General features: G+C 41.5%; 1 protein-coding gene and 1 long non-coding RNA gene across 6 annotated transcripts in view; one reads left to right on the top strand and one right to left on the bottom strand.

Moving 5' to 3' along the window:
* Nucleotides 1-508, bottom strand: part of LOC109375319 (uncharacterized) — a 16,115-nt gene extending 15,607 nt beyond the window's left edge. Inside the window, exon 1 of the long non-coding RNA XR_002122546.1 lies at nt 413-508. This is a non-coding gene — a long non-coding RNA (uncharacterized LOC109375319). The remainder of the gene's footprint in view (nt 1-412) is intronic.
* A 104-nt stretch (nt 509-612) lies between these two features.
* Nucleotides 613-7,674, top strand: PDP1 (pyruvate dehydrogenase phosphatase catalytic subunit 1). Of its 5 annotated transcripts, none has more exons than XM_019630656.1 (3): nt 770-798; nt 1,564-1,598; nt 5,469-7,674. In XM_019630656.1, exons 2-3 carry the CDS (start codon nt 1,568-1,570, stop codon nt 7,124-7,126), a joined length of 1,689 nt encoding a protein of 562 aa, XP_019486201.1. In that variant the 5' UTR covers nt 770-798; nt 1,564-1,567; the 3' UTR covers nt 7,127-7,674. The 5 variants fall into 5 exon arrangements, with proteins under 5 accessions (XP_019486199.1, XP_019486201.1, XP_019486204.1 ...); XM_019630658.1 differs by lacking the exon at nt 770-798 and adding an exon at nt 1,031-1,049; XM_019630654.1 differs by lacking the exon at nt 1,564-1,598 and having other exon boundaries at nt 613-798.
* The last annotated feature ends 5,560 nt before the right edge of the window (nt 7,675-13,234 follow it).

The raw sequence follows: 13,234 nt of genomic DNA, 5'->3' as shown, positions 1-13,234 counted from the left end.
GGCAGTGTCACTGGCCCTCATATGTGGGATCCGAACCGGGGCCCTCTGGCATCCCAAGCGAGTTCTTAACCATCGCGCCACTCGGCCGGCCCGGTGTCGTGCCTTATATTCCAGGGTTGGGCAGCAGGGAATTTAGTTCCCCGTTGGGCAGGGTGCCGCCCCCGCGGCCTGTTTCACCAAGTTTGAGCCCATCAGCGAGGCGCGGGGGAGGGTCGGCTGCCAGGCAGGCCACGGCCGGTCCCTCGCTGAGCTGCCGGGGATTTGCGGAAGCCCGCCTAGCAGGGAGGAGACGGTTCCCGGGGCCCCACGAGCGTGGGGATGCTGAGGCCGGCTCAGGTGCTTCCTCCCTCCCCCGCCAGTCCCGTCACCCCCACCCGGCGCCACAGGTCGCCGATATCCAGCACAGCCCCACCTTACACCGCGCCTCCGGGTGCTGTCACGTGAAGCGGAACCGTGGAACCAATGGGCTGCTCGCGCCGAATGGAAGGAATTGTCTGACCCTCATGACGTCACAAAGCTGGCGGGCCGCGCGCCGCTCTTCCGCCCCTGCACCCCAGCCACCGCCCGCTCTTCTCCTCCCCGCCCCCTCGCCACAGTGCAGCCAATCGGGAAGCGGGAAGGCCCAGACCCGAACGCGCGGGCGGGGCAGGGTGGTGGCCAACCAAGGCGGGGACGCGGAGTGGGCCGGCCGGGGGGCGGAGGGCCGCGCTCCGGGGAGTTGCGCCCAGCTGTGTGGAAGGACCGCTGCTGAGGCTGCCTCCACAGCGGGAGGAAGCGGCTCATCCCCTGCCGTGCCGGGTTCGTATTCTCAGTTCCCGGCCGTGAGCCGCCCGGTCCTCTACCCTCCCAGAGTTGTGAGTGGGCGCCGGCGCGTAGGGCGAGGCAGCTGCGGGCTTACGGAGGGCGAGCGGCGGCTAGGGCAGGGGAGGGACCAGCCTCGGAGCGCCAGGTGCCCGCGGGCCGTGGGGGCGGCTCTGGGGGACGCCGCGGGCGCGGGGAGGGGGCGGCCCCGCTGGATCCGCTGTCGGCGCTGTGGGGATCCGCGGAGGGTGAGCTCCCCGTCGTCTCTGTTCGAGGGTCCCTGCTTACACACCCAGGTGTCTGGGGTTACCCCCACTGGCAGCCCGACGCGGGCCGCCCCTGGTCTGGACCCCAGCCGTCGCCGCGTGGGGCCGGGCGGGGCGGGCAGCCGACTGAGGATACAGCGCGCCCAAGGGTTCGGCGCTCGGGCTGGATGGAGGCGGTTGTCCCGGGGCGCGCTTCTGCCCGCGTCTGGGCCTCCGCCGCCTCGGGCTGTGGCTCTGCTTTTCCGGCGGGGTGGGTTGGTTAGTTTGCTTGGTTTCCTCCTCCTCCCCTCCCCTTTCTCCCTCCGTCCTGTTTCCCCCTCCCAGCCCAGCCCCAGTCACCGGACTGGAGCGAGACCTCGCCCCTCCTCCGCTCCCGCCTCCCCCGCTGCTGCCTCCTCTAATGAGCATCTGCCTTGCTTTCAACGGGCCGGTGCTGCTGTCGCTGCTGCTGCCCGCGCGGGTTGTGGATGTTGTCGGCTCCGTATTATGATGACAGGAAAATGTGTGTGTGTCCTGGGCCCAGACGAATTGGTAGGTATTCATTTAAAGCCCTGCGTTGGGTATTCAGAAAGCATGGTGACTGATTTTGTGTGTGGATGGTTTTAGGTGGCTCAGCTTGGAATTACTAGGTAGGTAGAAAACGGAGACAAAGGCTTCCCGGACTGTGATAGCTTTGATGCTTTGGTGAATGCAATTTTCAGGCAGGGACAAAGGAAACTAATGAAACAGGTGCTAGCTTGGGGCTTCGTGTCTTCCGAGGGAAACCGGTTTCTTCATTCATGTAGAGATAACAGGAGCTGTGAAACGGCTAGACATTTCTAGAAAATGCTGAAAAATCGCAATGCTTTTATGCAGGGTGGTTAATGCAATCGGATTACATAAACTGGAGGTTCTGACACTTTTAATGACTAGTATAGCATTTTTAAAAATTTACACCCAAAGCTTTGCAGACTTAAAGAGCTGTAAGAGCCGGTGCAGTAACAGCATTTTCTAATTAATTTGTTCCACGGGTTTATTGATGAAGTGGAATTATTTCTTGGCACCGGCTCTGCTGAGCACATCAATAAGAATGGGCCTCTTTCCTGTTTTGGGTTGCAGCACATCTTTCCTTATTAGTCATTGGCAAAAGCGGCCAAATCCTCTTAGGACGAAGATGCTGCATATAACGTGGCTCAGTCTGGATCATGGGATAGGAACTTTTCAATGAAAACGTGGTCAAAAATGACTTGAAAATTTGACACTGCTTCAGTTTACCAACAACTGTACCATGTTGCTGTTCTTTGCCTAATCAAGAGCTTTCTACTTCGTTCATTTAGCAAATTCATTAACAAAAGTTTTGTTGTCATAGGTTTTTTTGTTGTTGAATCACAGAATATTCAGGAAGATACTCAGAGTGTTTGCTCACTTATGGTTTCTGAAAACATTTGAAAGTACTTTGACTTCTAAGGGTATATGGTCTGATGGAGAGAATATATCACTTGTATTGATGAAGATAGAATGCTCATTATTTACGGAGCAGGGTTTTCTTGAATTTCACCTTCCCTAAGAATGTTCTTTGAAGACATGTTGGGAGTTGGGGAATTGGGATGCAATTTCAGTCCATACGCTAAGCTGAATAACTGAGAGATACAGTTGATAAAATTCACTCTCTGCTTTTTTGTTTTCAGTCTTGAGAACTTTTGCTTTGAAGGAAAAAGGTAGTATATTATTTGAGTGCTTGCTGTTTGAATATACGTATTATTCAAAGCATTTGCTACATGAATCATTAGTTCTTTTATCACAATATTTCATTAATTTTGCAATGAACTACAAAAGCAGAAAAATTTTCAAAACAAAGGCATTTAAGAAAAGTGCAGGTTTCCTGGACTTATTATTCCTTGATCAGACATCTTATAAGGAAACCCTGTTACACAGTTATACATCTATCAAACCCTTCCTTCCAGACACACACATAGTACTTTGATTCAATCAATATTCCATCAGAAACACACTTTTTTTTCCCTGTAGGATTCTTAAATTTTAAAGTAAGCACAAATATAAACATATAAAGTATGGAGAAAATGATTTTTCATCTGTTTACATTTTTAATAATAGAAATTGTTTATACAAGAGCATGAAGTGAGTTAATGTGCTTTCTGCATGCAAACCTAACAAGATATATGGTTCATGTCTGGGAGCCAGTGTCATGTGGCTAAACATTTGAGCACATCTCCTGACTCAGTAATGTACACTTAACCTTTGGATGACTTTAAGGTATTCAGTTTGATGTACTGTTATTTATGTGGTTAGTTTTGATAGGTTCCTTTTCTTCTGGAATTTCTATTTTTCATCACTGCATTTAGGAATGCTTATTTAGTTATTGATCTTATTTCAAAAATTCTAATCATTACCTTTTATTACTTAATCTTGTCTTCAATTTTGTAAACAAATCCCTTCTTAAGTAATGCAGTTAAAATAATAGTACTTTTTATTACTTGCAAAAGGGATTTTGGAGTCAAGGGAATTGTAATAGATATGTATGATATGGGGGGGAAGTGGGGCAGCGGATTGGGGGAGAGGGTTTGTCACTTTGAGGGGTAAAAAGTATAACTATTGCACTGTGTTGTACAGCTGAAACTCATTTTAAAAAAATGTGTATTTCATAATAAAAATAAAAAAATAAAAAAGGGATTCTGTATAACTGGCTTATGCAATGCTTATTTCAGAAGCAAACAAGGGTCAATTATTCAGTGTTTGGTTTTCTCTGCTCTCCCACATCCCACTTGTCAATTTTTCTCCAATTACTCTTCAAAAGAGGTTATGCAAAAATAGTGTAATACATAGCTAATGCTTTATGATATTTGTAAATTTTGTGTTCCTTAATAGGTCCATCCTTAGGAAGGAATAGCTGATATTAAAATTCAGTTGGTTTTATTTTCCTTATTTCTTTTTATTTACTGCATTTATTTACTTATTTAAAGTATTTGGAAAGCCTGTTTCTTTATTGGCCAGATGAATACTTTGAGACAATATCTCAAGAATTCAGGGGAAATATTATTGAGAAAGAAGGAAAATTTTTTTCTTGCATAAATTATCTGGGTTAATGGTAAACATTCATTAAAATTTCTAGATAAATGCCCAGCAAAATCTTTTCAATGTCATATACTGAGTGATATGATTTAGCTATATTCATGATTATAATTCTGTACCTTTCTTATTCAAACCTTAGACTATCAGACTAATATTTTATTATTCTTTATTGCTTCCCAAGGGCAAATAGGAAATTTTTTTCTATTGTAAGAGAAAATATTTTTTTTTGGTGGTGAATTCCACTTGGGGTCCATAGTAGATGATAATAATATTTCTGTAGCTTTCCTTTATGGCTGGTAAGCAGAAGAAAATACTAGCAAGTAAATCAAATTCCAGAATTGAGACTATTTTATGTTACTAACAAAGTTTTGGAGTTACTAGAATGCCTAAACTTTTTTATTATGAAGGACACAGTAAAACTAAACAATGAATAAATGAAACCTGAATTTGATTTCAAAGCCTCACTTCAACAAACACTTATGAAAGCATAGAATCCCAGAAGAGGCCTTAGACAGCATCTGTTCTGATGTGGTTCCTTACAGTTTAGGAAATTGAGGCCCAAAGAGGTGAGCCAATTTATACAGGATTAATTTGGCAAATTGGTGGCAGACCTATGTCCCTAAGCTCACCCAATTGGCACAGTGGTCTTGAAAGCATTGTTTGCAAGATCATCCACTGAGGTGTAGGAAAGGAATATTGAATTTCTCTTCATTCATTATGTAAATTTTTCTGTGTATGTTATAATGAACATATTAATACAGTAGTATGTGTGTATAACTTACAAATAGTTGTACAAAAAGTATAACTTACATATACTTATGTTGGAGATGCATCCTAATACTTATTTGGTGATAGCCATGTGTAATCAAATGCTAACAATTAATCTCAGGTCTAGAAATAAGATCTTCACAAATGGGAGAAGTCGCTGAGCAAGATGGGACTTCCAAGGCCCTTTTTTAAGAATAGAGAGGGAGAAGGATGGATTGGACAGGTAGACTGCCACTACATAATGTTATATAACATCCGTGTTCTCAGCTTTCCCCAGAAAGCTACTACACATCCTGCAGAGTTTGTGCTACACAAAGAAATATGAAGAAAAGAGAAAGATAAAGCTGGACTAAATTTCAGTCATGTCTCCATAAATGATTGGGAGCTGTGCTCAGCAGCGTATTCCCTGTAGAAATAGTAGATGATGTAGGTATAACATATAGTACTTCCTAGCGCAGGGCTTAGCATGTAGTTTCATCTGCTAAATATTTGCTATAAAAGCAAAGATAAGGTAATCTGAAATATAACTTTTATTTGTGTGTACCTGTGTAATTTGCGGTCTAGGAATCCCAGTCAGAAGTTCCAGCCTGCCGCTGTTTTCTGATGCCATGCCAGCACCAACTCAGCTGTTTTTTCCTCTGATCCGTAACTGTGAACTGAGCAGAATCTATGGCACTGCGTGTTACTGCCACCACAAGCATCTCTGCTGTTCATCTTCTTACATTCCTCAGAGTCGCCTGAGATATACACCCCATCCGGCGTATGCTACCTTTTGCAGGCCGAAGGAGAACTGGTGGCAATACACCCAGGGAAGGAGATATGCTTCCACACCACAGAAATTCTATCTCACACCTCCACAAGTCAACAGCATCCTAAAAGCTAATGAATACAGTTTCAAAGTGCCAGAATTTGATGGCAAAAATGTCAGTTCTGTCCTTGGATTTGACAGCAATCAACTACCTGCAAATGCACCTATCGAGGACCGGAGAAGTGCAGCAACCTGCTTGCAGACCAGAGGGATGCTTTTGGGGGTTTTTGATGGCCATGCAGGCTGTGCTTGCTCCCAAGCAGTTAGTGAACGACTCTTTTATTATATTGCTGTCTCTTTGTTACCCCATGAGACTTTGCTAGAGATTGAAAATGCAGTGGAGAGTGGTCGGGCACTGCTACCCATTCTCCAGTGGCACAAGCATCCAAATGATTATTTCAGTAAGGAGGCATCCAAATTGTACTTCAACAGTTTGAGGACTTACTGGCAAGAGCTTATAGACCTCAACACTGGGGAGTCAGCTGATATTGATGTTAAGGAGGCTCTAATTAATGCTTTCAAGAGACTTGATAACGACATCTCCTTGGAGGCTCAAGTTGGTGATCCAAATTCTTTCCTCAACTACCTGGTGCTTCGAGTGGCATTTTCTGGGGCCACTGCTTGTGTGGCCCATGTGGATGGTGTCGATCTTCATGTGGCCAATACTGGTGATAGCAGAGCCATGTTGGGTGTGCAGGAAGAGGACGGCTCTTGGTCAGCAGTCACTCTCTCTAATGACCACAATGCTCAGAATGAAAGAGAACTGGAACGATTGAAATTGGAACACCCAAAGAATGAGGCCAAGAGTGTGGTGAAACAGGATCGTCTGCTTGGCTTGCTGATGCCTTTTAGGGCCTTTGGAGATGTAAAGTTCAAATGGAGCATTGACCTTCAAAAGAGAGTCATAGAATCTGGCCCTGACCAGTTGAATGACAATGAATATACCAAGTTTATCCCTCCTAATTATCACACACCTCCTTATCTCACTGCTGAGCCAGAAGTAACTTACCACCGATTAAGGCCACAGGATAAGTTTCTGGTGTTGGCTACTGATGGGTTGTGGGAGACAATGCACAGGCAGGATGTGGTTAGGATTGTGGGTGAGTACCTAACAGGCATGCATCGCCAACAGCCAATAGCTGTTGGTGGCTACAAGGTGACTCTAGGACAGATGCATGGCCTTTTAACAGAAAGGAGAGCCAAGATGTCCTCAGTATTCGAGGATCAGAATGCAGCAACCCATCTTATTCGCCATGCTGTGGGCAACAACGAGTTTGGGACTGTTGATCATGAGCGTCTCTCCAAAATGCTGAGTCTTCCTGAAGAGCTTGCTCGGATGTACAGAGATGACATTACAATCATTGTCGTTCAGTTTAATTCTCATGTTGTAGGGGCATATCAGAACCAGGAATAGTGAGTGGATCTTATCCTGGCAGTTCTCAAATGAAATAGGTTTAAAGGGCAGATAGATTTTTAAAAGATACTAAAATAATAAACATTTCCAGTGGGTCATTCTAAGCATTTACCCATTTGATCTTCTAGCTAGTCAAGAACTCCAAGTGACTTGGCAGCAGGGTGGCGGGATCATGAGAGTCTCGTTCTGCCTGGCTTGGATCTCACAGCACCTGCACTTGAGGCAAGTCAGTTCCTTATTGCAGATGTCTTGTGACATTGGCTTCTTGTATCAGTCTGAGAAAATCAGGATGACCTGGCAAATAGGATCTTGAACAGGCCAAAAGCAAGGATCTTGCTGGGCATAGTGTCTTGGTAAAAGGAAAGAAACATTACTGTTCATACCTGCAGGCCCCTTTCATCACTAAGATTCCAATGTACATGAGAACACTTATTTATTGCATGATTTCCTAGGTATACAATCTATGCATTATTTATATAAATTTATTTTAACCTGAAGTGGTTTTCAAATCTAGTAGTTTAAGCCATAAATGACCAAGAACCAAGCAATCTGAATTTGTGTTTATGATTATTTGGAATGCTTTTGAAATGGATAAACAAACTACTGCTTTCCCTACCTGATTACCTAATGTCATGGAAACATTTTCTATTTTGCCACACACTTGAACACACTAAAGGTTTTTAATTTTATCTACTCTTATATTGATGTTAAATAAAGAAAAAAGAATTTTTTTAGTTTGTATTAATGAAAAGCTTTATTTAATTTGAAATAAAAATAAGTTTGTTCAACTATTATCATTGATTGCCACCAGCACGTCACTTATTGTGTAATTCCCAAGGGCTTGGCTTGCTATAAGTGTGTGGGGTAGACTGCTGCTGGGAAATCATTTCTAATTTTGTAGTGATAATAAGAATTTTCATCACTTGGAATTTTAAGGATGACATATGTAAAATAAAATTATATATCAATTTGGGGAATAAAGTTTACTATCTGTTGAGACAGGGGAGGAAGCTTTTGTTTTTGTCCCCACTTAGACTTAGGTCAATTAAAATATTTGGTTTAAAAATTATTAAATACTTTAAACATATTATAGCTTATAAGTAGGAATGTTAAGATATGTACATGAGAAAATTTAAAAGGTAACTATTTTGCATGCCTGCTACTTAATAGAGCACTTAGTAGCATCAAGTGTTACTTGCAGCAGTGTCTATAATTATATGCAGTCCCTTCTAATGCTGTTGTATCAAAGTAAATGAAAATATATTCAAATTGGCTTTTTGGGAGCTTATTTGATATGCATCAAATGGCATTTTGTTCCTGTGTTTAATGGTGATCTGTGTACAGCTGTGCATATATTTTCATCACTTATTCTAGCATCACTATTAAAAGAATGGTTATGACTATGTTTGATATTCATATAAATTTTAATATAAAATATGATCAGCTTCCCCTTGTGTAATTAGTTGAGGGTTGTTTACGAGTCCCTTCAGATTTCTGTAGAACATGAACTAGATGGTCAAGGACTCCTTCTGGACCGTGGATACTACAGCAATTTAGAACTGACTGCAAAACTTGTTCCAGTTGAAAAATAGACTCAGAAAGATTGTAGCTCAGAACATCATATAATGTTTGTTTTCTGAGGTCTTCCCTACTACCGTTTTTTTTTTTCAACATCAGCTTGAAACTTTTCTTCCGGGCAGCATTTTGGAGGGGAAAAAGGCTGTACTATATATTGATTTCTAAATGTTTTCTCAGAGACTCCTTTTAATGAAATATATGTAGAATGTAGTAGCAATTAAAACCCATTTTCAGGCTACTATATGAATTTCTCTTGAAAACCACCACTGAAGAGTTTTATGATATGTATGTAATAAAGTTGCATCCCTATATAGTACAGTGTATATAAATTTAGTTTCCTGTGGTCACAATCAACAGTAAACCTTGTTATTATTAACTTGGTCTGCAGTATGAAAGCCAGCCTACTCTCTAGAATGAAAATGCAGTGTGGAGTTCACATTGTTGAAATGAAAATAATTGGATGTTAGAAATCTGAATGTACAATCATCTGAAAGCAGTTGTGATTTCATTGTAATTGGTTGTCACTGATGTTACATCTAGAATTAGAGTAAAGAATACATGTAACCTTTCATTGTATTTAGCCTTTCTTAAACTTTTTTTTATTAAACTTTCTAACATGTATTAACTTTCATATTTATATTTAATCAATGGCTCATGATATTTATAATACTTTATTAACTAGTTAAATGGAATGGTGGTATGCTACACAGTACTTGGTAGGAAAACTGTGTCTTATAAAAGATGTATCTGTTTGAAGACAGAAGAAAAGTTTATATATAACATAGAGAATGGTCAGAGAAATGCCCACAGTGAATTAAAACTTCATATCTGCTTTCTGAATGGCCTCTGTTGGTTTTTTTAAAAAATTAAATTTATTGGGGTAACATTGGTTAACAACATTATATAATTTACAGGTATACAAGATTATAGTTCGACATCTGTATACTGTATTGCATGCTCACCACCTAAAGTCACATTTCTTTCCTTTATCATATATTTGACCCCCTTTAACCACTTTGCTCTCCCCACACTCACATTCTCCTTTGGTAACCACCATTCTGTTGTCTGTGTTGGTTTTTAATAATAGTAAGATTCATTAAAGTCTTTCTATGGTGGTAGATTATTCTTAACTTTAGGATCCAGTAGGTAAATAGTACTTAAAAACAAATGGGTATTATTTTCATTTAATAAAATGCACAGATTTTAAAAATATCATTTGAGATTTGGTAACCACAACCTCAGTAAAGATATTAAAACTTCCATTACTGCAGAAAAGTCTCTCATGCTCCTTTCTAGTTTATCCCTCCCCCACATAACTATTGTTCTGATATGTATGACCATAGATTAGTGTTGCTTGTTCTTGAAATTCATAGGAATGAAATCATAATATGTATGTATGCTTTTGTGACGGACTTGTTCATTTTTTTGAGATTCATTTATGTTGTGAGTGTATTCATAGTCTGATTATCAAGTAACATTTCGTAGTAAGAATATATCAATTTACCCATTGTTGGTAGGCATCGTTAATCCCCTCCCCCTTCTTTGTTAAAGCTAGTTTTTAGATTAGAAACTCTCAGGAATACTATTTGGTTGACTTGTAACTTTAGCTCTAACTTTGAAAATAGAGTTACAGTTGAGTTTTGTCTTCTGTACCTTAAAGGTAGGACTTTTTTTTTTTTAATGTCCTTTTAAACAAATGATGAAAACTTTTCATGGTGAAAAATTTGGAAGGATTAGAGAGGACTCCTTTGCTATTGATCTCTCTGGACCTTTCCCACTGAGAGTTTTGTTAATTAAATTCATTAAATGATTGAAAAAGGCAAATTATACCTTGGTTTTTTATGGTCTTGGTTTATCACTCCGTCAACCATTGCTTTATGATTAGGGAAGTAGCTTGAATGCTGACTGTTGAATTAGGACTGGGACTGACTTGAGTATTTCTGCTTTTTTTAAACAAGATTAACACTGCCAAGAATGAGCTTCCCTGTTCTCTAGTCAAACATGCCTGAATATGAGTTATTGTTAGCTTTGTCCTTGGGGATAGCAAGAGGGTCTAGGTAACTGTATCCTTAGTCTGTAGGTTAGCATACCTTAATTCTGACGTTTTTCATAAATAATAAAACAGTAACTATTCATTATAGAATTTTTCAGATCTTCGAAAGCTGAGTCCTAGACAAGCTGGGTAGATGAAGATATCTTAATGACATGTGAATTGACTTGTTACAATATGGTCATTTCCTATGTTCCTTTCAGAATTTTGAAAGCCAAGCTAATCCTATTAAATCCTATCTGCCAAGTTCTTATGACAAAATTTATACCTTGGGTTGAATCCTAACAATGTGTAGCATTGTTTTCTATTAGAAATAGCTCTCAAATTACAAGCCTTCAAAGTGAATATACTAAGAATGATGAAGTCGGGCCGGCCGAGTGGCGCGTTGGTTAAGAGCTGGCTTGGGATGCCAGAGGGCCCCAGTTCGGATCCCACATATGAGGGCCAGTGACACTGCCCTCTACATCTAAGATGCTGAACAACAGCTCAACCTGGAGCTGGGCTGCCGTGAGTTGCCAGCGATGAAAGCTGCAGCCCCTGCTGCAGTGGGTTGCCATGGGCTGCCGTGTGTAGCCAGCAGCCAGCGTGAGCGACCAGCAGCCGCAGTGAGCGGCTATCCAGAAGCCGGCAACTGATCTGGCTCACCCGGGAAGAGCGCAATGATGGTGCCAACTTGGGCCAGTGAAGCAACATCCTCCACAACTAGACTGGAGAACAAAACGACAGCAACTTGTCTGTTCTCCTTCCCCCAATTCCCCAGCGCTGTTCCCATTCCCCAATTCTCCAATAAAAATCTTTAAAAAAAAGAATGATGAAATTCATGCATTTTATGTGCCATAAATTATTATCCAGTGCAATACTTTAAGGACCACACAATTTATGCTCAATTATTTAGGTTCATAGAATATCCCCATACCTGATTTTAAATTGTTATAATAATTTTTAACTTTATCTTGTTTATCCATCAAGATTTTCAGTCGTGTTTTTTTTTTATAAAGATTTTATTGGGGAATTGGGGAAGGAGAACAGACAAATTACTGTCCTTTTGTTCTTCAGTCTAGTTGTGGAGGACATCGCTTCACTGGCCCATGTTGGTATTGTGATCATTGCGCTCTTCCTGGCTGAGGCAGTTGCTCGCCGGCCATTGGACAGCCGCTCATGGCGGCTGCCAGCCACTCACAGTAGCTCATGGCCAGCCCCACTGCAGCCTCCGCTGTCGCCGACAACTCACGGCAGCCCAGCTCCAGATCAAGCTGTTGGCTGTAGAGGGTGCAGTGTCACTGGCCCTCATGTGGGATCTGAACCAGGGCCCTGCTGCTCAGAGCTGGCGTCCCAAGACAACTCTTAACCAATGCACCACTCAGCCAGCTCAAGAGTTTCAGTTTTTTAAGAGCAGGGTTCTTGGGTTTTGTTTCTCTCTTTGAACTAACACAATAGTGAATAAAAAATGTTCATTTATTTTACATTGAAGGTACGAGTATACACTCAATTTTTAAAAACCTAAGTGAACTTTAAGAAATTCTCTCCTTTGTTTATCAGAAGTTAACATCTCAATCCAGATACAAAGAAATAACTTATTCCTGTAGCTATAGTTTCATTTTATAGTTAAGATTCAATTATTTCTTAAACTTGAACTAGTTTTCTGATGCAAGGAACTAATATTTAAAAGAAAAAGTGCCAATATACAGGTTGTCTCCTTCACAGTAGCCCTTTCAGGGAAATGTCTACCTATGTTTCTTAGGAGAGACCTCAAAGGATTAATTGTCAAGTGAGTCTATTGTACACAAGTAAATTAAGTTTCCTCAGTAAAACTTTGCCAAATGGTCCCCATCCAATCTTTGACACCCCCACACCCCACCCCAAAGCTCCTACTGCGCAGAATGGGAGAAGTGTTCTTTGAGGGCCCACCAAGAACTGTAGCCACTATTTGGAAGTATCTGGTACCTAGCTCCAGAAAAACTGAGTATTTCATCTTGATTCACCTTACTACCCCAAGAGATGGTGGGGAGAGAATGTTTCCCATCTAAGACCCTACCTTAGAGTCACACTTCTCTGCTTTTCTAAGCCATACCCAATTCACTGACTGACTTTTCTGTCTGCAGCACATACTCAACCAAACTGCACGATCGAATTTTACTACAGTGCAAGCAGGTTTGTGATCACATTTAGCCTTTCAGAAACTTCTGAAAGACCTGGGGTGCTGAGCAACAAACAAGCAGCCAAGAAGAGTCAAAGAACCAAAGATTTTATCTGATTAATCAGTTTGTCTCCTTGAAAGACAGAAACAGTTTGATTGGTTGGCAGTGTTGACTGAGAGGCCAACCTAGCATGACAGCTGAGAAGAATGGGAAACATGATAAGAGACCTGAGAGGGGAAAAGAAAAGTTAGAGAAGGAAGGGAGTGGTGTTGGGCAATCTCAGTAGTGATTAAAGACAGTAATGGGGCAGAGGAGCATCAGATCCTCTGACACCTTGGACCA

The sequence above is a fragment of the Hipposideros armiger genome, unplaced genomic scaffold, assembly GCF_001890085.2.
Source record: "Hipposideros armiger isolate ML-2016 unplaced genomic scaffold, ASM189008v1 scaffold_926, whole genome shotgun sequence".
NCBI classification, from domain to species: domain Eukaryota; kingdom Metazoa; phylum Chordata; class Mammalia; order Chiroptera; family Hipposideridae; genus Hipposideros; species Hipposideros armiger.
The sequence above is the reverse complement of the archived record's forward strand: the minus strand, read 5'-3'. Positions and strand labels throughout refer to the sequence as shown.

Coding starts and splice junctions, on each gene's coding strand:
- PDP1 (XM_019630655.1), top strand. CDS start 1,535: ATGTTGTCGGCTCCGTATTATGATGACAGGAAAATGTGTGTGTGTCCT. Junction 1,599..5,468: donor TCCTGGGCCCAGACGAATTG/GTAGGTATTCAT, acceptor TTTGCGGTCTAG/GAATCCCAGTCAGAAGTTCC.